This window comes from Ruditapes philippinarum, unplaced genomic scaffold, assembly GCF_026571515.1.
Source record: "Ruditapes philippinarum isolate M1 unplaced genomic scaffold, ASM2657151v2 ctg100_1_1_1_1, whole genome shotgun sequence".
NCBI lineage: Eukaryota > Metazoa > Mollusca > Bivalvia > Venerida > Veneridae > Ruditapes > Ruditapes philippinarum.
Window position 1 is genome coordinate 262,249 of NW_026860686.1, and position 24,523 is coordinate 286,771.

Below are 24,523 nucleotides of genomic sequence, written 5' to 3' on the forward strand. Positions count from 1 at the left end.
TATGCTGTTAACTGTGGAAATATTTTTCTAAAAAAAGAAAGACAGATTTTTTTGATTTAGTCATAGTGCTTACAATATCTTTGGCAATTGCATGAAGGCTTTGATAATGCTTTAGAATGCATGTTCTTCAATAATTACATGTATGTATCCCCCTTTTTTGTGATGCTTAAAATCCAGAAAGAATTCAAAAATGACATTCATCTGAGAGAATATGTTTTCTTTCAAAATTTACACACAAAAATATAGTGAATATCAAACTGAAATTACACATTTGTTTACAATATTGAGAATAGTATCTCTATCTCCAGGAGGGGAAGGGGTAATTATGTACCTACTGGCAAAGAAACCCACACAAAACAGACAATCTTTCAAATAGTTTTATTAAGTATATCTGATCCTAATAAATGACATTAGGATATTATGACTTGTTTGTCTCCTAGTTGTTATAGAAATGAGATCTAGCTTTTTAAGGTTAGTTAGGTCTGTGGTTCTACCAGGAAGCCTTCTCATGCCTAAAATATTGCACTGATAGGCGCCAAGCTATTTCTTTATCTTAGCAGTACTTTGTATTACTATGAACAGTGTCAGTGTTACTTTAAACTCAACAAAAATTAATTAGTGAAAGATGATAAGATAAATCTTCAAATTGTTCATTTAAAATAAAAATGAACATACAGAATAATTAGGTATATGTATAATTGAGCCACGTCATGACAAAACCAACATAATGGGTTTGGGCCCAGCATGGATCCAGACCAGCCTGCCCATTTGGGCAGTCTGATCAGGATCCATGCTGTTGGCTTACGAACCAAATAACAAGACTAGAAACTGATAGCGAACAGCATGGATCCTGATCAGACTGCGCGGATGCTGGTCGCAAACGCATTACGTTGGTTTTGTCGTGACACGGCTCATATGTGTAATTAATGTTACAAGTTTCTGAAAAACGTTATGCTTGTTGACATTGACAGCTGATTGACAAGAAAGACAAACATTATCAAGTAATGTATTCCAGTGCTCCTCAATATCATGTCCTTTCTATCAGGGCATAGTAACACATCTAATTGTTTTCTTGTAATATGTAACTAAAACTTAGTCTGAGATATGAATGTTTCACACTATCTTTTTACAATGTATATTTCTATTGATAAAGTTGTGAAGAATAAATGAAGTTAGCAACATGTTAATTAAAGGGTGGAACAATTTCAACATCCATCATTTGAAAATGATTTTTTTAATGCAGTACCCCTCTTTGCTATGTATGAATTGTTATTGTTATGCAAGAATACATAATTAAAAGAACATCTATCTATGATTATTTTAGGAAGAACTTTTTAGTCCCCTACCGGTTTACCGGAGGGGACTTTAGGTTTACCCTCCGTCCGTCTGTCTGTCCGTCTGTCAGTCCGTCCGTCCACAAAACTGGATCCCGCGATAACTTCAAAAGTACTGAAAATATTTTTATGAAACTTGATATATGAATAGATGGCAGTATGGAGATTATGCACGTCTTTTTCTTTTCTTCCTATGTTGAAAATTCTGGTTGCTAGGCAACAAATAAGCTTAAAATATGGCAAATTTTACACATAAACTGGATCCAGTGATAACGCAAAAAGTACTGGAAATATTTTTATGAAACTTGAAATATGGGTAGATGGCAGTCTGGAGATTATGCACGTCTTTTTCCTTTCTTCCTATGTTGAAAATTCTGGTTGCTATGGCAACAAATAGACTGAAAATATGGCAAATTTTACACATAAACTGGATCCTGTGTTAACGCAAAAAGTAATAGAAATACTTTTATGAAACTTGTAATATGGGTAGATGGCAGTCTGGAGATTATGCACGTCTTTTTCTTTTCTTCCTATGTTGAAAATTCTGGTTGCTATGGCAACACATAGACTAAAAATATGGCAAATTTTACACATACACTGAATCCAGTGATAACTCAAAAAGTACTGGAAATATTTTTATGAAACTTGACATATGGGTAGATGGCAGTCTTGAGATTATGCATGTCTTATCTGTTCTCCCTATTTTGAAAAAATATTGGTTGCCTTGGCAACAAATAGGCTTAAAACATGGCAAATATAACATTATTTGTGATTAGTAAAAAAGAGCTGAAATTTTTATACCCCCAAAAAAAAGTTTGGGGGGGTATATAGGAGTCACCCGGTGGTCGGTCGGTCGGGCGGTCGGTCCAGACGTCCGTTGCATTTTCCTTGTCCGGAGCATAACTTGAAAACTAATGGTTAGAATTCAATATAACTACATACAATGGTCAAGCACATTGAGAGGAAGTGCAGTGCACAAGAATGATAACTCTATCTTGACTAATTACAGAGTTATTGCCCTTTGTTACTTTTCCTTGTCCGGGGCATAACTTGAAAACTACTGGTTGGAATTCAAAACAACTTCATACAATTGTCAAACACAATAAGGGGAAGTGCAGTGCACAAGAACCATAACTTTTATCTAAAGTAATTACAGAGTTATTGCCCTTTGTTGCTTTTCCATTGCTTTTTTTTTTTTTGTCCGTTGCATTTTCCTTGTCCGGAGCATAACTTGAAGACTAATGGTTGGAATTCAATATAACTACATACAATGGTCAAGCACATTGAGAGGAAGTGCAATGCAAAAGAAACATAACACTATCTTGACTAATTACAGAGTTATTGCTCTTTGTTACTTTTCCTTGTCCGTGGCATAACTTGAAAACTACTGGTTGGAATTCAAAACAACTTCATACAATTGTCAAACACAATAAGGGGAAGTGCAGTGCACAAGAACCATAACTCTATCTAAAGTAATTACAGAGTTATTGCCCTTTGTTCCTTTTCAATTGCCTTCTTTTTTTTGTCCGGAGCATAACTTGAAGACTAATGGTTGGAATTCAATATAACTACATACAATGGTCAAGCACATTGAGAGGAAGTGCAGTGCATAAGAACCATAACTCTATCTAAAGTAATTACAGAGTTATTGCCCTTTATTACTTTTCCATTGCACTTTTGTCCGGACCATAACTTGAAGACTAATTGTTGGAATTCATTATAACTTCATACAATGGTCCAGCACATTGAGAGGAAGTGCAGTGCACAAGAACCATAACTCCATTTTGACTTATTACAGAGTTACTGCCCTTTGTTTCTTTTCCTTGTCCAGAGCATGACTTTAAAACTACTGGTTGGAATTCAAAACAACTTCATACAATGGTCAAGCACAATAAGGGGAAGTGCAATGCACAAGAACCATAACTCCATCTTGACTAATTACAGAGTTATTGTCCTTTGTTACTTTTCCATTGCTTTCTTTTGTCCGGACCATAACTTGAAGACTTATTGTTGGAATTCATTATAACTTCATACAATGGTCAAGCACATTGAGAGGAAGTGCAGTGCACAAGAACCATAACTCCATCTTGACTTATTACAGAGTTACTGCCCTTTGTTTCTTTTCCTTGTCCAGAGCATGACTTTAAAACTACTGGTTGGAATTCAAAACAACTTCATACAATGGTCAAGCACAATAAGGGGAAGTGCAGTGCACAAGAACCATAACTCCATCTTGACTAATTACAGAGTTATTGCCCTTTGTTACTTTTCCTTGTCCAGAGCATAACTTGAAAACTACTGTTTGGAATTCAAAACAACTTCATACAATGGTCAAGCACAATAAGAGGAAGTGCAGTGCACAAGAACTATAACTCTATCTTCAGTATTTATAGAGTTATTGCCCTTTGTTCTTTTTCTTTGTCTTTCTGGACTTATTACAGAGTAATTCAATTAAACTTCATCAATGGCCAACCACATTGAAAGGAAATGCAACATACATGAACCACAATTATCTTTAATTGCCCACAACCATAACTCTATGTTTCAATTCTTTTACAAGGTATTCTGTTGCTAGTAACATCCTCATTTCCGAAGCAGACTTGTGGGGGTATTAATCACATTTAGTGATAGTTCTAGTTTTATGAAATTTCATCTTTAATTCAAGAGTTATCTCCTCTTTAAGAATTTTGCTTTTAAAAATGTTATATTTTGGTAACAGGGATGTTTCAAATATTATCTTTAGAGTGTCCTTCAGTCCGTCTGTCTGTCTGTTCATAAAAACTGTTTCCTGTGATCACTTTTAAAGAACTTTTCCAACAAATTTACTTAAAATATAGAAAAATTGAAACATAAGTGAATGGCCAATATTATGGCCCTTCAGAATGTTGATGGGGTTCTAACCGGTAGGGGACTTATGGATTGCTTGCAATACTATGATAATTGCTTGTTACTTATCTTATAAGTGTGAATTAGAAAATTAGACTTTCTGTAAAAGCAGATCTGTTAAAATACTGTACTGAGAATATTTTTACTAGATTGATTGAAAGTGAAACATTCATATTTCTGGAGTATTGCTGTACTTAACACTGTGTATGATGATAATTAATGTAACAATCTGTTTTATAATTTGTGTAACAATGATGTTGAAAATTGTGATGTGACAATAATACCATGTTTAAAATGACACTATCCCTTAGCAGAGTGTGGTAAGTGGTGTCTTTGTGAAGTGATACTTGTGGTGAGATGTTTCTGTTTAAAATTCAGAGCCTGGCACATATATTGCCACCTTGTTTTGCGCTGCAATTGCATATTTTAAAAAGCTTCTTTTTTACTCAATTATTTTTTGAACATCACATGTAGCAATTTTTATTCTATTCGGATTTCTTACTGCTTATTCAGGATATTCTTTTCTGTTTTACTTCTTATTTTGAATTTATGATTACACTCTCTCCTGCCATTTCTGTGATATAAGCTGCTTGTTTGTAGACATTTATGAACAAGTAGAGATATTTCTGAACACATCAACATCACGCTTTTAGGTGGTATTTATACCAGTACAGTCTCTCAGAAATACTGCACAAATTGTTTCTCTCACAAATGTAAGATAGCCTTTACAAAAAAGTATATGAAAAGTAAGAATTTCTTATCTCCTGCAAACATAACATTTGAAATATATATTGTCCATATTGGCTGCACAATATTTTCCTGTATTATATTCTCAAGTCTATAACAGGTTTCTTAGAAGCACTTATCTTTTTTTCTGCATGTGTAATAGAATAAAACATGTATATAATGTAAGTAAAAAAATTTATTCTGCCACCATTTCACTAAATACAAAGTAGAAGAAGCATTTTTCTCCACATAAATAATTTTTAATATTATATATCTTTAAAATAAAGTTGCCTTTCTGTCCAATATACTGTATAATCATTGGTATATCAATTATTACCTAAACAAGTTTATGAAATATATCAGCATATATTAAAAAAAAAAGCTTTTAAAGAAACACTGCTATTTTTTTAAAGCCTTTTTCAATTTAAAATTTTCATGATATCAACATATTGCTATAATTTTGCATATGACCGCGTCAGTTTTATTTTAGTACAGACTTAGTTTTATTTCAGTACAGACACTGAACTTGTCCAAATTTGAATATATAAGTTTATGTTATATAATGCAGACTTAAGCTTGCTGGTATTGCCAAAAGGTCATTCACATGTCTGACAATGTTCCAATGACGCAGATTAAATAACATGTGATCAATAAACCAAATATGTTTTTGATAAAGTTTGATTTATTGTTACATGCTGTTAAAATAGTCATGATCATATAAGGCTGTTTTCTTAATGGTTCTGTGGTAGGGTCAATAAAATGCCAACTATCATATCTATGTCCATATAAAATAAATGATACTTTTTGTGATTTTCAAATAATACAATAAAATCACCAGTTTTTGTCTTCACCAGGAACCCTAAGTGCTGACTTTTAAGATATATTAGCTACTTTCTACATAGATGTGTTAAATGGTGCTTGAAATTAATCCTCAAAACAGCTTATTGAGTTGTGATTATCACTGTTAGTGCTTTACAATACACAAAGTTCAACTTTTAAACATGTGAATTTCTCCGTTTTCATTCATGAATTTAAGATTTGACTCAGGTCTGTAGGCCATGTTACAATGCACTTGCTGAATATTCATAGAATTTAAAATTCATATTTTTATTTCATTAATAGACACCATATCTTAAGGTACAAATATTTTCTTCTTTTCTTCTTTTTTTATACCATTCTTATAATTTGTTTGTAAAACTGTTTTGTGTTTTTTGTTAATGTTTTTTTTTTGTTTTGTTGTTTTTTTTGTTAATGTGTATATACAGTAAACATATATTTTTAAATGAATGCAGGGAAGTTTGTGATTCAAATCAGGAAAAGTCCCAATATTGCACCACTTCAAGGTTATCTAAAAGTATAAAACAGCAGAGAGAGTATCTGAAGAATCACCTGTAATCATTTACAAAATTATGATATTGCTCATGACATTTCATTGCAGACAAGACTATAAATTGCACGAAAAACTGCAGTAGAATCAGACATATTAATCATTATTATTGAGGGTCATTTTAAAACATAGTGGTCAATAATTTCTTGTATAATGGTTGAAATGGTACTTCTTATCTGCTAGCTTATAAATATCAGGCAAGAATATAAATTGTATTTAAGGGAGAGAGAAAGAAAAATCAGTATTTGATTCAAGATTTTACTTCAATGACAAGCTTTGATAGAGAAAGAGAAAAAAACAGTAGTGAAAAAAAAAGACAATAGTTTTTTATCTTGCCTGATATTTACATTGTAGCTTTAGTAATGGAGATACAGGGATATATCATACCAGTGTAATCATTTTTAAAACTTTTACACAAACTAGCTCTAATTTGTTATTCAGATTTGTTTAGTCAAATTCTTGAAGCATATATTTCAATAGAAAATCATTACATTATACTGATTTTTTATATCAATTTATTATTAGTAATTCTGTAACTAAGTATTATTCTGCTACATTATTTGAAAATTAAATTAAACAAGGATTTAAAGTAGAAGTTCTTTGTAAATATTAAGATTTATACTGATAGACTACAACATATTAAATTGGCATTGAAATAATGCAATGAAATTGACATTTACAAATGGTCAAAGGGAGCTAATCTAATTTACATTAATGCATAGATTGAAGAACAGTTATTTCGTTTTGTGTGTATTTGTCCTATTATTATAGTCTTGCACAAAAGTTTTCTAGAAATTAATAAATAGTATCCTATTTTATTATTTTGCTTATAAATTCCCATTATCAGCTTGACTGTACAGATACATTAGGCAGTTGAATTTTAACACTTCTTTATTTATTCCAGGGTCCAAAAAATTTCATCATAACTCTGAAGAACCCTAGCCTTGGAGCTAAGATTGGCACAAGAAGTGCTATTGTGTGTAATATAACCAAAGGTAATGACTTATATCATTATGTTAATTGTTCTTACACTTGTAAATTTTTTATCCAGTAATTTTGAAGTATATGATAATTAGTTGACTTGTAAATATCAAATTATTCTATCTTCACAGCTGTAGAAACTATTCCAACTTTGGACGTTTAATTATACATATTTGAAAGCAAATGAGCTCTGTCTGTTAGTTGTTGCACCCACTACTTTGATTATTACTAAAAAAAAGTGCATGAAAAGTGCACTTGTACCCATTACTTTGATTATTACTGAAAAAAAGTGCATGAAAAGTGCTCTATCTTTGATAGTGGATATCTCCAGTCTTCCTTCACAAACGACCATTGTCCACATTATAGTGTCATTGTTAAACCCAGAAAAAACTTTGTTGTTAGTCTCTGGTTGTTGCCCGTTGAAAGTAAACTTGAATGTAGATTGTGATAATGTATTAACAAAAGTGTGATGTAATTTATTTACAGATGAGTTAGGTGATAGATTGAGAGAGATTGTTGAAGATGAGGAGGAAGAGGCTACATGGAAAGGCCAGTTTGTTAGGTTAGTGTTTCCTGTTATATGATCTTTCATCAGAGTTATTGTCCTTTACAAGGAGTCTTTATAGCTTAAAACAGTATGCTGCAACAGGTGTTTACAAATTTGATAAAAAAATCTGCCTAAAATATGTTAAGTGTAAGTAATGTATACTTTTGTATACTATAAATATTCACAATTCATGCAATGCTTTGCATGCTTAATGCAATATCTGAATTATTTTGCTTTTGTTGAAATATTAATAAATAAACCAGTTTTTTACCTGTTACTGAATTAAGGCTCTATTTGTACATTGTATCAAATTTTTCATAATTTTTGTCAATTTTAAATGCTAGTTAAAACAGAATTTAGCACACTTTTGACAGTGTTTTTACAACTATGAACATTTTTCTGTAAATGGATTCCTTTTTTCTTCAGGATTTTCTAGTAGTTTAAAAAATAGCTTTAAAGAAACTGGCTGGTATTCACCCATATACAAGTGATGCCAGGTGTTATGCTGTTAGTTCTAAGATATATATTTGACAATGAGCTCAGATCTGTGCCTCATTCTTAAGATGAATTAATGGTGTTTTTTTTTGCTGAAGAACTACTATCAGCAGATATTTTGTTATTTTTGTTTGTTAAATGCTGATTAATTAACAGGTAATATCTGCTGTTTTACCTTATGTCTTATTTCATTCATATGTTGGCTTGTAAGATTTACTGTTTGTGTTTAATTTCTATATCCAGTGCTATGACAGTAGGAGGTGATACTGATGATGATGGTAATGAAATTCCACCAAGCTGGACTGACTATCTACTGCATTTCCTTACATTCTTCTGGAAACTTGTTGGTGCATGTGTCCCCCCAACGTAAGTCAACCTTTTCATTCCCCTTCACTATTCTATATTCTAAAATACCAGTGTCTCAATAAGATTGATTTATTGAGTCATTGCAAATAAAAAACAATGGAGTAACGTGATAGTATCAAGTTTGTTAAACCCCCGCAAGCACTAGAAGGTTACACTATTGCTCATTGTTTTTCCCGGGCGGATTATTGTCCTTAGCTCCAGTAAGTTGTAAAAATTTACTGGCCAGAATGTCTTTTTTTTTGTAAATACTGGTAAAGTATACTATATTGAGATACCAAAGTGATGAAATTTGCCACATTTACACTAGTTATTGATGAAAGGTGCATCTGAAAAGGAAATACTAAAATCAATTTTCATTCAGTTTTGTCAGTATTTTCTCGAGTGAGTTTCCTTTCTTGTCTTCTTTTTTGTTACATATTTCATCAATGATGAATAATTTAAGATACTGCTATAATCAAGCAAGTTTAAAGTGTTATAATTACATTACCTCTTATATCTCATAATAGACTATTACAGCTAAGCAGTTTTTGTCTGGATTTGAAACTTTGTTATTCTTTAGAAAACAAATTTGCAATGTCTGGATATTATACTAGGTGCCACATTCTACACACAAAGAAACTGTGTTTAGATCCAGTTTGGTCTGGCCAACTTTATATGGTTAATATAATTATAGGATAATGTGTTCTTTAGAGAGCTGTGGAGCAACAGATGTGAAATGACTGATATAAGACCACTTGCTGTCTGGTAATTCAGACTGTTCTCAACTTCCTAGACAATTTTGATGTTTTCTGCTTAAAAAAGATGTAAATACTCACCTCTGTCACATTATCTACTTTGTAATGCTGTTTATGCTATTTTAGGAGATATTGGGGAGCCTGGCCAACATTTGTGTTTTCTCTGTGTTACATTGCTGTTCTAACAATGGTTGTAGAACAGGTAAGTTAAGAGAATAAGCCATCTGTTAAAACATTGTCTCATTTAGCACTATTGGTGATAATGAAAAACATATTCCACCAATATACAGTCTAACTTGCCCATGCGACCACGTGTATTAAGCGACTTTTGTCTTAAACGACCACTTTAAATTCCCCCCGATCATTTTCTCTCTATATCTTTAATGTATTAGGCGACTTTTGCTCAACGCGACCAGCGACCGCTAATTAGCCACCTAATTGACATCAATCTTTTCATTAAACGACCACTTTTACCTGTCAAGTAATTGTGTTTTTAGAGAACGCCACCTCGTTATGTCACAAGTGTCAACAATCAAAACACAACAATAAACGTGTGAAAAACTCTATTTCCCATACCGTTTTAGCGTATGCAAATGAAGTTAAGTATACGCGTGACGTGTATTATCCAATAATATCGGATAAACAATGCAACGCTCCGCCCATACTGAGATGGTGTACACGCTTCGCTTGTTGACATTTAGACTGCATTGAATTGACCTTGAACTTGATCAGCCATTAAATTAATCGTAACAGATAGATGTAGTTTGTTTATTTCAAATGAAAAAAATGCACAACATAAAACATCTTCACTAATAGGGTTTTCGTGTTGGAGACAAGGAAAAACAACGGAGAAGTTAAACAATTCTGGAAAAAATGTCAAACATGTACGTGATGGATCTTGAAACTGTTTTGTCAATAAATATCAGAAAGTTATTTTTTACATTTCCATCCGTTTAGATTATCGGAGCGTACTTTTTTCAACATTTATATAAAAATGAAGTTGAAAAACAATTTCACCGAATAAAAAAGATGTCATTTATAAATTTTGACATTTATATCATGCTGACTGTCTTAAGAGACCGTTTCATTAAGCGACCGTTTTGGGTGTTTCCCTTGCCCGGTCGCTTAATACACGTTTGACTGTAGATAGTTTTTGCATTGCTTTGCGGTATTACAAGAAAATACCACCTCCTGCTCAATTTAATTAGTTTAATATTACATATTCTTGATTTTGTAAATATGTAGTTTCAAATCATGTACTATATGCTGTGATATCTCAATCAATTGTCAGTATCAAACTAAATGATATTTTAGTGAAATTATATAAAGTTATGCTATGAGATAACAAGAGCTCCTGTATAAGTGAATGATTGTTTAGCCAGACCCAAAAATACAGTACACACAAATGTTTTATTGACTTTGTGCTTTAATGGTTATTTGTTTTTTTTCAGCTTGGTCATTTGATAGGTTGTGTGATAGGTCTAAAGACAAGTGTAACTGGTATCACTATAATAGCATTGGGAACTAGTTTACCAGATACATTTGCAAGTCGTACTGCTGCAAAACAAGATGAACATGCTGATGCAGCCATTGGAAATGTTACAGGTTTGTTCATTATCTCAGTTTGCAATAGTTCATACAGTCATCCTTCATTTCAGTCAGATTATCCAATACATGTAAATGTTATATATCAGTATGTTGAATATAGGGCTATTGAAAAATTTGACATTTCATACTTACCATTTGAACATTGTTTTAATTGTTTTACTGTCTCAGTATCCTTTAGCTTTAAGAAAAATTATAATGGCACACAATGGTTAGTTTTTTTCATTTTAAAAGTGTTAGTAAAATGAATCAGCAAGATTTGCCCTGAAAATTGAATTTATGTTTAGTAATATTGGTTATATATATAAATATAGTGAATTCAAATCTTTCATTATGTCAAACCGTTTGAACGGTTCACTTACTTCATCAATATATTTTATTTACAGGCAGTAACAGTGTGAATGTATTCCTTGGTCTTGGCATTCCATGGGTACTGAGTACTATGTACCATCTAGCAAAGGGCACTACATTCAGAGTTGCCTCAGACAACTTAACACAGAGTGTTATCATCTTCAGTACAGTTGGAACAATCTGTATAATATTGCTGATACTTAGACGGAAGGTATATTTACATTTTATTCTGTAGATATATTGTAAAAAAGGAAACTATAATGCTTACACTAGTATTTTAATCAAGGGAAGAAATATATGAATTTAACCTTTCAAAGGCATGCAGGGAACTTTCCTGGACCAGCAAGAAAGCCTGTTATGAAATATTATAAGAATCTTACACTGGTTGCCGGTACAGACCGGAATATCTAGCTCGATGGTAACTGTTTACGGTGGTAACGAGGCTCTGCCGAGTTTCCGCTAAACAGTTACCTGAGAGCTAGATATTCCCGTCTGTACCGACAGCCGGTGTTTGATTCTTTTTCTTGCATATAACATATCAATTATTTTCAGAACAGAAATTATGAAAACTGATATTCTTATTGCGCACTTTTTTATTATAGTAGCGTATGAACTTACAACTTCATTCATAACGGTAAAATGACGTCATCCAAAGACGCAATTCATTCATAAAAGGCGCGCGTCAATGACGTCATTTAAAGCATGCGACTTGTCTTACATGGGGGGTGTAAGATAGAGTTATCTAGCACCAGTGTAAGCGGTAGATAATCCTGTCTGATATGCAAGAATAATATATTTTTATGCTGTCTGACCAGACCTCATAGTCTTTGCAATTGTATGTTATCAAATCTTAAAATAAAGTACCTGACATTAATAATTGAGGTATTTAAAGATTTGAAGCAAGTGCATGCCATTCAGTTTATGTAGAAAATATGGAGAAAGACACTATTGTTATTTTCTATTACAGTTTGTTGGAGGAGAACTAGGGGGAGAGAATGCCGTTGTAAGAGTGGGTAGCAGCTTATTTCTGTTTGGACTGTGGTGTTTGTACATAATTCTAGCCAGTTTGAAGGCATATGACATTCTGAAGTGGGAGATGTAACCAGTATTTAAACCCATTACAACATATTGTGTTGACTTTCCATAACTGACTTAAGTACAATGAACATTCTTTATCAGTATGATTTTAATTGATCTGCTGATATTCTAATATATAGACTTAGAGAAAATAAACATTTTGTGTTAAGACTACACTTTATCTCATTGTTATTTATAAATAGGATTATTATTAGATGTAATATAAAAAATAGGAAAATAAATATTTGTTTGGAATACATTGTTTGCAACTGTTGATGAACTATATTTAATTATTTATGCATTTGTTAACATGACTATGTATCTATTTTTCCTTGCTTTTTATTTTTTCATTTTTGACACATTAACTGCATAATGGTGAGACAAATTTTAATTGATCTATGTCTTTATTGCATTTGAGAATTGATAGTTGTAAATTGTGTTTTCTCCTGTTGGTATGTTTAAGTGTTGGGGGTGATATGGGAATTGTTGCTATTGTTCTAAAGTTCATTTTAATGTAAAGATTTGTTGAGTTTTGATGCAAAGGCAGTTTGAATTTTTTTAATAAATCTTTTTTTCGTACTTTAAACTTTCAAACGAATTTAAGAGTAAGTTAAGCTCAAAGGTAGTTTTTCTGACATTATTCATCCAGATGCATTTTTTACTTAATATAAATTCAATAAAACAGAAGTTATAAATTCAATAAAGTGGACGTTTTGATCAATCGGTCAACAGTATAAGAAAATTGAGCACTATATAGTGACAGGAATAAATTCTCTGACAAATGTACCTTTTTTCAGGACTTTTAGTTTTTGCTATCATGTTGTTTTTTAATTATCAAAATCTCAGAATATCTGCAGGGATAACTTATTCTCTGTAAAACCATAGCATACATAAGCTGACATTCATACATGTAGAGGTACATACTGTAAGATAATCATTGTAAATACTGCTGTTTATAGCTTCCAATGATTTTTATGACATGCTAACACTAAGATTTAGAAAAAAATGTCACATTCCATATATTTTTCAATTTGTATACTGGTCACACCCTGTTGATAAAAAAAGGATCTTTGAAACATGCAGATGTTGATATTCAACAGTTACTTTTATAATTTGTTGGTCAAGCCTGGCTAGTAAGAGAGTATTCTTCAACAGATGAGACCTGGTTATTCTAGAGATATAAAAATTATCACCTTGTCTAGAAAATGATTTTTTTCCCCAAAAGTTTCATAATTGCAAATGTTAGTTTGCAGTATGCAATCTGCCATGTATCACAATCTGTGTTTTCAGTTTGTATGATACTCTTCATTCTGCTGTGAAAGTATGCAATAAAAGTCTTGCTGTTTTTTTATGAGTTTGTGACTTACTAGTATTAACCAGAAACTGAGTTTTGATTATATCATTAACTGTGTTTGTAATAATAGCCGTGCCATGACAAAACCAAGTAATGCGTTTGCGACCAGCATGGCTCCAGACCAGCCTGCGCATTCGCGCAGTCTGATCAGGATCCATGCTGTTCGCTATCATTTTCTTTACTTGTAATAGTGTTTGTAAGCCAACAGCATGGATCCTGATCAGACTGCGAGGATCGCAGGCTGGTCTGGATCCATGCTGGTCACAAACAAATTATGTTGGTTTTGTCATGACGCGACTCATATATATTTGTAATAATTATTTAAATATTAAAATATTTTTTGTGATATTACTGACCTAGTATTGAATCTCATAAGAGCTTTTGTTGTATATTATTTTTTGTTTTCACAGTTATATCATTAATTTATTTGACAGTGTTAAACCTGTTTTGGTTGACACTGTATATTGCTGTTCGGCTTTTTGTTTTTGTGTTTTGTTTTTTTGTTTCCTTCTACACAAACCTGTCTCAAGTTACAATTTTTATACCAAATGTTGTTGATATTTTTCTGTACTGATATTTGTTTGTTACAGGGTAGATTAGATTGCTATGAATGAATCAAATAAGAGTTTTGGGTGTTTTCTTTAGCTCGTCTTCTTGAAGAGGAAAAGGTTGGGGTATTGTTATGACCAAATTCTAGGGGTTGGCATTGGTTAATCTTCCTAGTTAAGTTTTCCTTTATGGTCATTTACTTCATATCACTTCTTCAGTACTTATAAAGTTATAACACTGAAACTTCCAATTTGGATACACCTTGATGAGTTCTACCTGTCGTGTATTGAGATAAGTGGAGAGTGCTGCTCCTCAGACAGCTCTTATCTATATTTCAAACTGACAACAGATAGTTGGACCAAGAAATATCATTTTGTAACAGATGTGGAAATTATTACTGCAATGAGGTATACTCATTTTCTACTAGATATTTTCAAGACCTCCCCGTTTCGAAATCAACGTATACATTTTCAATTAAATAGAGGATATTTGTTTAGTTCAGTGTAAGATCGGAATATATTTCACCGAGTGAGCACCAAAAGGTATATTTCACGAGTGGCGCAGCCACGAGTGAAATATGAACTTTTGGTATTCACAAGGTGAAATATATTTCGATCTTACACTAAACTAAACAAATTTTCTTTTTATTACATGCAAAGAAACGTTTTAAAAAGACATTAAACCTAATACTGAATGAAAAGCGCGCCAAATAATAATACAACGTGACGTCATTTACGACGTCACGTCATTAAGTTGGTACCCAGTACTGTGCACGCTGGTATTTCACTGAAACAACGTAAGGGGCTTAAATTCAAAACAGTGAAATTATCAAAGTGGTAATTTCACTGTTTCAAACAGTGAAATTACCAATTTTATATCACTGATATATTTCTATAAACCACCGAAAAGCATGTAATAAAATAATCATTTTACCGTATTTTATTATTTTCACATGTTGTTGGAAATGATCTAACACAGATACTTCTTAATATACAAATTTACCATACCTTATCAACACACATTGTTATTTAATTTCTCCAGAATCATTTGTTAAAATATGATGTGTGATATGATGTAGAGAAGTAGGTATTTATATTTAGGTATTCAAGTATGCATGTTTGACTGTGTGCAGATCAATGTCTGTTTTTATTGGGTAAAAATGTTGCTGTTAATTATTTGAAATGTAAATGTGTGAATCACAACTTGGTCATATGAATTTCTATTTACATGATTGTTATATTGTGTAGTTAAGTTTACATCATATAGTGCTGTTCGTCTGTATGTCTTTACTATGGATTGTTCCATTGGACATTATTTTATTGTTAAAGGGGGAGGGGGTTGTAAATTAAGGTTTTCTGAAAGTGTAGACCAACTTCAAATAATGAGGAGTGACTGGATTAGACCAGGATTACAGAATTCAAGTTAAATGAACATTGTTTAATGAGCCTTTACCATGTCACATGTTGAACACTTATTTATCAGTTAGAAACAATGTTTTATTGTAAAAGTCAGATGTTTATTTGAAAAGTATGTAAAGCTTGCGATAGGAGGGAGTGAAAAAATAATATATGCAATTGGGCATGGCGTTTAAACTATGTCTCTGTTTAAGGCACTCATTGAAAGATTTAAGACATTTGATACAAAAGTATGAGAAAAGTTGAACATTTTAATATCATTTTATTTTTTAACAAAGAAATTTTCTATTGAATTATTTTCACTATTAAGGCTTATTTTGTTTAAGTTCCACTTCAATTGTAAAGATAATTTTTTCAATAACAAAATACATTAATTCTATCTTATCAAAATGATTAACCAAAAAAAAAAATTGTTGTTTCAGTTAAAAATTTACAACAGTCAAAAACAATAACTTAAGTATTTAGAACCCAAAATGCTTTGTCTGTGATATATGTTATATTTTTATACTATTCCGTGTGTAATTGTTAACCAATTATTATTTATACATCATAATTTGCCAAAATGCAGATATGTTGTATAGATAAATTAGTCAAAACAAGGGGGCTGCAGACTGGAAAATGGTCGTACTGGCTGTTGCTTTTAAAAAAATTAGTTAATTTTGACTTTCAAATAAATGCCATTTTGAGGATTATTGGTTGTAACATATGATCAAAATTTTATTTTGTTTGGCAATTTTCTCCAGAGGAGTTCATGTCAACATTTTGAAGCAATAAGAATTTTGAAAATGACAAAATTCTTATAAGAATATTTTCTGCACATACTTAATGGAGCAACATGGCAACAATGTACCTACCCTTAATAATGCCATTCCTACCTAATTTGGTATCTTACCAGAAATGCACCTGTTTGGTAACCATTGAAGTTCAGAATGCCCTTTTTCCAACCTGCTCCACTTTGACATCGTACTCTTGTTTTTTTTAAGTTTGTAGAAAATGTTTTTTAGACTTGAAAATGATGCTAGAAAATGCTGTTGTAGATAAAACATGAACGTTTAGTTGATGTATTGTTTATATTATTGTTGAAAGTAAAATGAGTTGTTGCTGACACGACATGACAATAATATCAATAAAGCATTTTCATTATCTATCTTTGTGGGTTTTTTTTAATGAACAGAAGTCACGTATGACAAAATTGAGTCGTTAAGAGTATTCTTACATTGATTGAAAGTTCTCTTGCATGTAACCTGTATTTAAAAAAAAGCTTATCATCTGTTGTATATATTCATACAACAAAAGAATAAAAAGAAAACTAAAAAAGATTTACCAGACCTGGATGTTCACCAACATCGTCATCAACCCACTTTGAAAGCGATTTTTATTTATAAAAAACGAAATGACATGTTGCACATTTACACCATCCAGAGTGGCGGCTGTATTGAGAACCCAATTATCAATGGATAAGTGCTTGAGGACACGAAGACATTTGACATCTTTTCATCTCCATATCTCCTTCCTCACCCCTCGGACGAGAACCAGAATGGATTATCGAAATAGTAGAAAAAAGTGTATTTTAAATGTGCTTTGTTTGTTCTAAACTTCCCCAGTTCTCTAAAAGATATTTAGCTGGCAAGATGGTGGTCCTTACACCAAGAGCAACATTCAACATTGAAATAGAAGCAGTAAAATCTTCTGTTAAAGAGTTGTAATCTGTGAGATAACGCATCACAATATTGATTCTGTTTTCATGAATTTACACATGATTTTAAAATCATTTGCAAAAAGCACACATATCAACGATGTCCCTTCCCGTCCAACTTAGCAGGGGACAAAAGATATGTCAGATAGTTGCTATTAAAGTTGTTACACAAACTGACCATGTTATAGCCAGAAACTCCATAATTTATGATTATTTATAGATTAAGCTCTACAGTCATTTGCAATGAAACGTTCTGTCTTCTTGCTCTTTTTGTAAGACTCCGCCTAATTCAAACCCACTCGCGCCGATGTGGAATTTAGATAGTTTGTTAAATGAGCAGAAGTAGGTTTTATCTTTAGATTGTCAATAAAAAACAAGACATCATCACAAAACAGCATTGATTGCAAGCCCCGTTACCGTCTGAAGTTGTTCATAAACTTCGAAGTAAATGGGAATCGCACCATAATCCAACATATCTTTAGAGTACTGCATCATTCATCTCACCATGTCTAAAGGGATCCTGTTGTAACATACTTTAATGCGATATCATGCAAATGGTCCATCATAAAATTCGTCCTTTGTACCATCAATAATTACATTTGTATATTAATATAATGAAAACATAGACTTAAAAAACAAACTGAACTATAATTTATAATTATAATTTATTCTCCGAGTACTAGGAAGCTAATTGTGATACACTAGTATTCATATATCTATCGAAATACATGTTGATGAGTACATACTCGTATAAAATTTAAATTAAAGGAAAAAAACAGTATAAGTCCTGTTTAATCTAATTGATATACATTATGATTCAAACTACATTCTTTATATTATTATATTATATAATTTCCAAAGTAATTTACTTTTGCACTATCAGTTGTATATAGCACTTCATATTGTAAATCCTGGTAAATTTAGACTGACACGAATAACTTGTGTATTATATCATGGCATCGTGCAAAAGCATTTTTACAGCATTTCATAATGAAATTTCAAACTGAAATTTGAAAACATATTTAATTTAATCATAAATTGATTAGTAAAGCATTGTTCAGGTATTACTTATCTGATCGGTCTTAAAGACTTTAATAAGAAAATCATGAAGTCATGATGTTAGTTTTTTTGTTACGCATTTTCACAAACTACTGAAAGTGAGCCAACACCGTTTCCTCCATCTGAAAAAAAAATCAAAAACAAAATATTAATGTAAAACAAACAACTAAAAGCTATACAATATAAGCTTTTCCAAGAATGATACGGACACAGACAATGTTTAAGCACGAATTATACTATCTTCCTGACAGAGAACACCAACTATCGCCTATTGCCATCTACCTAAAATACAAAATGTTAAATCGTGACTATTACTAGCTTCCTAAAACGATTGGTGGTGTGCCATACGATGCAACGACACTGTCTGTCCATTCGGCATGTTATTAATCAAGCTAGTCGCGAGAAGTTGTCATTAAAGTGAATTGGTCTGTAATAGGGGGTCTGTAATACAAATATTGATAATATTTAGTATCAGACTTTATAATCAAAGCACAGATGGCGCTGAATTTGTTTGGGTCTCAGAATGTCAGAAAGGTGAAGGTTCTGAGATTATAAAACAATTTGTTTTTGTATAGTGCCACCAATGCTTTCCAGCGTTTTAATTGTAGTAGATTGGCTATAAGACTAATTGCAACACTGATATTCGATCCAATGTTTATTTGACTTAAACAATTTGAAAAAAAATGAGTTTCCGTAATTGGGATTTGAACCTCAGAACTCTCGCTTTCTAAGCGAGCGCGCAAACCCCTCGGCCACGGTGAATTTGTATAATAACGGCCTGAAGAAAACCTTATTATTCTTTTTAGGGTTTGTAACGACGTTAACTGTTCTTTCACACTTGTGTAAATAATCATGGCGCTTACTATAAGCATGTTTATTTATAAAGAATAAAACAATATTAGAAATCTTCGACCATTCGGGAATTATTTTGCTTGAAAATTAATCCGCCTGTCATGTGACCATATTTACGCAGTGATCTCCCCTATTTTTTCGGCCAAAGTGTTACATATAAAGGGAAGTAACCGCTTCAAAAAAGCGGACTACTTTCGGCACTTGCAATTAACAGCATTAGAGTCTGAAATTTCGCTACCATTATTTGTTTGGTATGACGACCCAAACAAATAAAAACCACGATGAATGACATATGGTTGCTGTGGGCAAGTATGAGATACATGATCCGATATTTTATATTATCAATATAACAGATAATGAACTGTTCTAGAACAAAATATTATTATTCATCACATTAATATTTATACGAAATCACACAGAACTTAATAAACATTTTTTTTTTCAAGTGATTATTTATAAGAATATCCAAAATGATAGTGATTACATTTCTAATTTGTTTTATCAACATTTGAAATACATATGGAGAATGCGCCCAGTGTAGATCAATGCACTTTAATATTTCAATGATTTACATATGTATACCAGTTTTATCAGTCCTTTACCTCGTGTGTTTTTTTTCGCCAAGCAAAACTTTAAGTAATCTCTGGGTTTGCTTGGCCCTCTGGTCGTGGGCGTAATAAATATCGAGTGTAAAGAAAGTATATTAATTTTGAAACTGAGTATGAAATAGAAAAATATTGTAAACATGTATCACCGCCAACACGGGGGTGGAACCCCTTATGGATCTCTTAATTGAGCATCGTAAACAATGTATGTGGATTTCCGCTGATCCAGATGTTTTCAAATTTTTAAAAATTTATATGAAATTCAAAACTTTTTTAAAGAAAATCGAAATGAGATTCTACCCTCCTGACTTTGCTCTAAATTAACCCATTTTTGGTTCGGATTTTAATGCACTCTACATCGAGATATTATTACCGTCGTGGGTTCTGTTGTACCGAAAACATGCAATGCGTATGAAGAAAATGTCGCTTAACAGACTCAAAATATAGAGTTTTCACGCAATTTAACCACCAAAAGATGCTTAACATTTAAACCCCCGTGGCCTAGTCATCTGCATTTTGTAAATTTAGTATTTGGATCGTCTCATAAGGATTGAAACTTGGAGGTATAAAGGTTTACCAGAGCAAGGTCATTCACAAGCAATGTCCCTTTTGTAATACTGTTATTATAGAAAGTGAATTACATGTAATCTTGAATTGCTCTATGTGTCAATCGGATGAATGAATAAAAAATATCTCACCTTTACATTCAAGAATATAAATAATATAAATATTTTTTTTATATACCAAAAGATTTTAAATATTTGTATAGATCTACATTTTTTCTTTGTTATTGTTAAATCAAAAGGCCATACTGAAAAAAGAATATTTCTTACTGTGAACTTTTTATGTTATTTTCAATAAATAAAGATTTTATTATTATTATTATTAGCTCACCTGAACATATGCTCAGGGTGAGCTATTAGGATCACTGTTCGTCCGTCGTCTGTCGTCCGTCGTACGTCGTCCGTTGTCCGTTCACACTTTTAAAACGACATCTCCTCTGAAACCATAAGGCAGATCATAATGAAACTTCACAGGGATGTTCCTTGTGTGAAGCCTTAACAAAGTTGTTCAAAGAATTCCATTCCATGCAGAACTCCAACCAAAAGAAAAAACTTTAAATATCTTCTTTTAAAAATCCAAAAGAGCTAGAGCTTCTATATATAGGGCATGAAACATCTTCTAGTGAGTGTCTACCAAGTTTGTTCAAACAAAAGCCCTGGGGTCAAAATTGGCCCCGCCCCAGGGGGTCTTTGATTTTCCCTATATGCATATAGTAAAAACTTAAAAAATCTTCTTTTAAATAAACCACAAAGAGCTAGAGCTAAGATATTTAGCATGAAACATCTTCTAATGGGTGTCTACCAAGTTTGTTCAAACAAAAGCCCTGGGGTCAAAATTGGCCCCGCCCCAGGGGTCATTGATTTTCCCTATATACATAGAGTAAAAACTTAAAAATCTTCTTTTAAAGAACCCAAAGAGCTAGAGCTAAGATATTTAGCATGAAACATCTTCTAATGGGTGTCTACCAAGTTTGTTCAAATAAAAGCCCTTGGGTCAAAATTGGCCCCGCCCCAGGGGGTCATTGATTTTCCCTATATGCATATAGTAAAAACTTAAAAATCTTCTTTTTCAGAACTCAAAGAGCTAGAGCTAAGATATTTAGCGTGAAACATGTTCTAATGGATGTCTACCAATGTTGTTCAAATAAAAGCCCATGGGTCAAAATTGGCCCCGCCCCAGGGGGTCATTGATTTTCCCTATATGCATAGAGTAAAAACTTAAAATTTCTTTTAAGAACCCAAAGAGCTAGAACTAAGATATTTAGCATGAAACATGTTCTAATGGATGTCTACCAAGTTTGTTCAAATAAAAGCCCTTGGGTCAAAATTGGCCCCGCCCCAGGGTTCATTGATTTTCCTTTTGTGTGTATATAGCAAAAACTTAAATAATCTTCTTTCAAAAAAAAAACAAATAGCTGGAGATTAGATACTAAGCATGAAACATCTTCTTGTGAGTTTCTACAAAAAATGTTCAAATAAAAGCCTCGGGTCAAAATTGGCCCCACCCCGGGGGTTATCTATTTTCCTTATAATTATGTGTATAGCAAAATTTTTAAAAAAAATCTCCTTTGAAAAAAACTCAAATAGCTAGAGTTTAGATATTAAGCATGAAGCATCTTCTAGTGAGTGTCTACAAAGTTTGTTCAAATAAAAGCCCTGGGGTCAAAATTGGCCCCGCTCTGGGGGACATTGATTTTCTTTTTATGTGTATAGCAAAGACTTACAGGTGAGCGACTTCAGGGCCATCATGGCCCTCTTGTTTTATTATTATTATTATTATTATTATTATTATTATTATTATTATTATTATTATTATTATTATTATTATTATTATTATTATTATATAAGGCATAATTTCAGAATTTATTCACTAATATAAAGCATATTTTTTAAATAACCGTTTTTTTTTCGACTTTATTTGATTATGACAAATACTATTTTCTGTTTTCAAAACCAGATATGACTTATATACGTGCCAAACTCTGTTTTATTATTTTACAAAGATGCCGGTTTAAAGTGTAAATAGCTTTGGAGGACTATATCTTTTAAATCTGTATGAAATACTACTGCTATTCTTAGTAGTCTTAACTGAAGCAAATCATTATTTTACTTATTTATTACATTTATTTTAATTCTCAGTAGTTTTAATGTTATTAATTCCTTCATCAGGTAGTAAGTCACGATGTTTAAGTCTGTTAATTTATGGATAGCAATGGTTTTTCAGTTTTAACACATAATCTTTTTTTATTTTAATGTATTTTAACAATGTGATATTGTTTTTCATCTTGTTGGAGTGACATTGTACTTATAAGTTGTAGATTTTGTTTTTAACGTTGTGTATAAAATGTCTGTACAATGATGCGATGTAAATAAATAAAGATTACTTATTGCATTATCAATGTAAAAACAGAAATATGTTACCTGTTAATCTTCTAGGAGTCTTTGAAAGTTTTCTGTCCAAACAGACGACATAAGCAATAAGAAACAATATGATACACATTACGACAATTCCACCTATAACAAAACCAGTCAGTGGGCTGCAAAGAAATGAGTTTTTTGAAAATTATTCAGATAACTTATTTTAGCCTACTTAAAAAAACAACACTGTAATGGCTATTAAGATACTATAAAAGAAGTTATATGTCGAAGGTTGATTTTCAAATAACTTAAGAATCAGTTAAGTAAAGAATCTTACGTTTTTACTGGTTGCTTTTCTTCCACACAACAAGGGTTCATTGTTTTGATATAACAACAACCAAGATCGCAGTATTCACTTAAACCTTCCACAGATTCGCATTCCGTGACTGAAATATTCAATGTTCCAAAACAATAAAAGTTTCGAAGTGAAGTTCAATAATAAAATTAAAAAGTAATTTTAATTTGTTTATTTATATCGGTACGTATTCTTACGAATAAATGCAAACGTATATTTCAGTTCTTGCTCCTGTTCACATTAAGAAATCAGACTTAGTGCAAGGAAGCATGGCGATACTTTCATGATAGGTAATGTTATTTGAGGTACTAGTACGTTACAACGAATACTTTCACAACAGAGATGTCCCATTAGTCTCCCACATCAACTAATGTATACGGAACATCTCTCCCACATCACCATATATATACGGAACATTTCTCCCACATCACCTAATTTATACGGAACATCTACTTGGGCCTTACATACCACTACATCTTCAGTTTCAGTCTCCCATATCACCTAATATATACGGAACATCTCTCTCACATCACCTAATATATACGGAACATTTCTCCCATATCACCTAATTTATACGGAACATCTTCTTGGGCCTTACATACCACCAGATCTTCAGTTTCAGTTTCCAATATCACCTAATATATACGGAACATCTCTCTCACATCACCTAATATATGCGGAACATTTCTCCCATATCACCTAATTTATACGGAACATCTACTTGGGCCTTACATCAGTTTCAGTTTCAGTTTCCAATATCACCTAATATATACGGAACATCTCTCTCACATCACCTAATATATGCGGAACATTTCTCCCATATCACCTAATTTATACGGAACATCTACTTGGGCCTTACATACCACCACATCATCAGTTTCAGTCTCCCATATATATATACGGAACATCTCTCTCACATCACCTAATATATACGGAACATTTCTCCCATATCACCTAATATATACGGAACATTTATCCCATATCACCTAATATATACGGAAAATCTACTTGGGCCTTACATACCACCACATCTTCAGTTTCTTTCATACCAATACTTGATGCCCCAACGGCAGCACAAAACTGGGTCCGAAGTTATAAAAACATTTTCTAAACTCATAATCAGATCTCAGGTTTTTGAAAGGTCAGAAACTGTCACATAACTTTTACTGGCCAATGAGAGATTTGAGACAGAACTCAGAAAAAAGTTGTATAACCTCAGGAATATAAG

At 32.2% G+C, this 24,523-nt stretch overlaps 1 protein-coding gene and 1 long non-coding RNA gene across 17 annotated transcripts in view; one reads left to right on the forward strand and one right to left on the reverse strand.

The window, feature by feature from the left end:
• The window catches only part of LOC132713057 (sodium/calcium exchanger 3-like), a 128,862-nt gene extending 114,375 nt beyond the window's left edge, over positions 1-14,487 (forward strand). For all 16 annotated transcript variants that reach the window (XM_060695509.1, XM_060695512.1, XM_060695521.1 and 13 more), the window contains 8 exons: positions 972-1,001; positions 7,238-7,328; positions 7,801-7,876; positions 8,600-8,722; positions 9,583-9,658; positions 10,908-11,061; positions 11,448-11,623; positions 12,380-14,487. In XM_060695509.1, the coding sequence (XP_060551492.1) occupies positions 972-1,001; positions 7,238-7,328; positions 7,801-7,876; positions 8,600-8,722; positions 9,583-9,658; positions 10,908-11,061; positions 11,448-11,623; positions 12,380-12,514 (861 nt within the window). In that variant the 3' untranslated portion in view covers positions 12,515-14,487. The remainder of the gene's footprint in view (positions 1-971; positions 1,002-7,237; positions 7,329-7,800; positions 7,877-8,599; positions 8,723-9,582; positions 9,659-10,907; positions 11,062-11,447; positions 11,624-12,379) is intronic.
• A 3,696-nt stretch (positions 14,488-18,183) lies between these two features.
• LOC132713070 (uncharacterized) lies at positions 18,184-23,397 on the reverse strand. The gene is made up of 3 exons (XR_009623398.1): positions 23,278-23,397; positions 23,004-23,119; positions 18,184-18,684 (listed from the first exon to the last, which is right to left on the reverse strand). It is a non-coding gene; the product is annotated as an uncharacterized LOC132713070 (long non-coding RNA).
• Between the last annotated feature and the right edge of the window lie 1,126 nt (positions 23,398-24,523).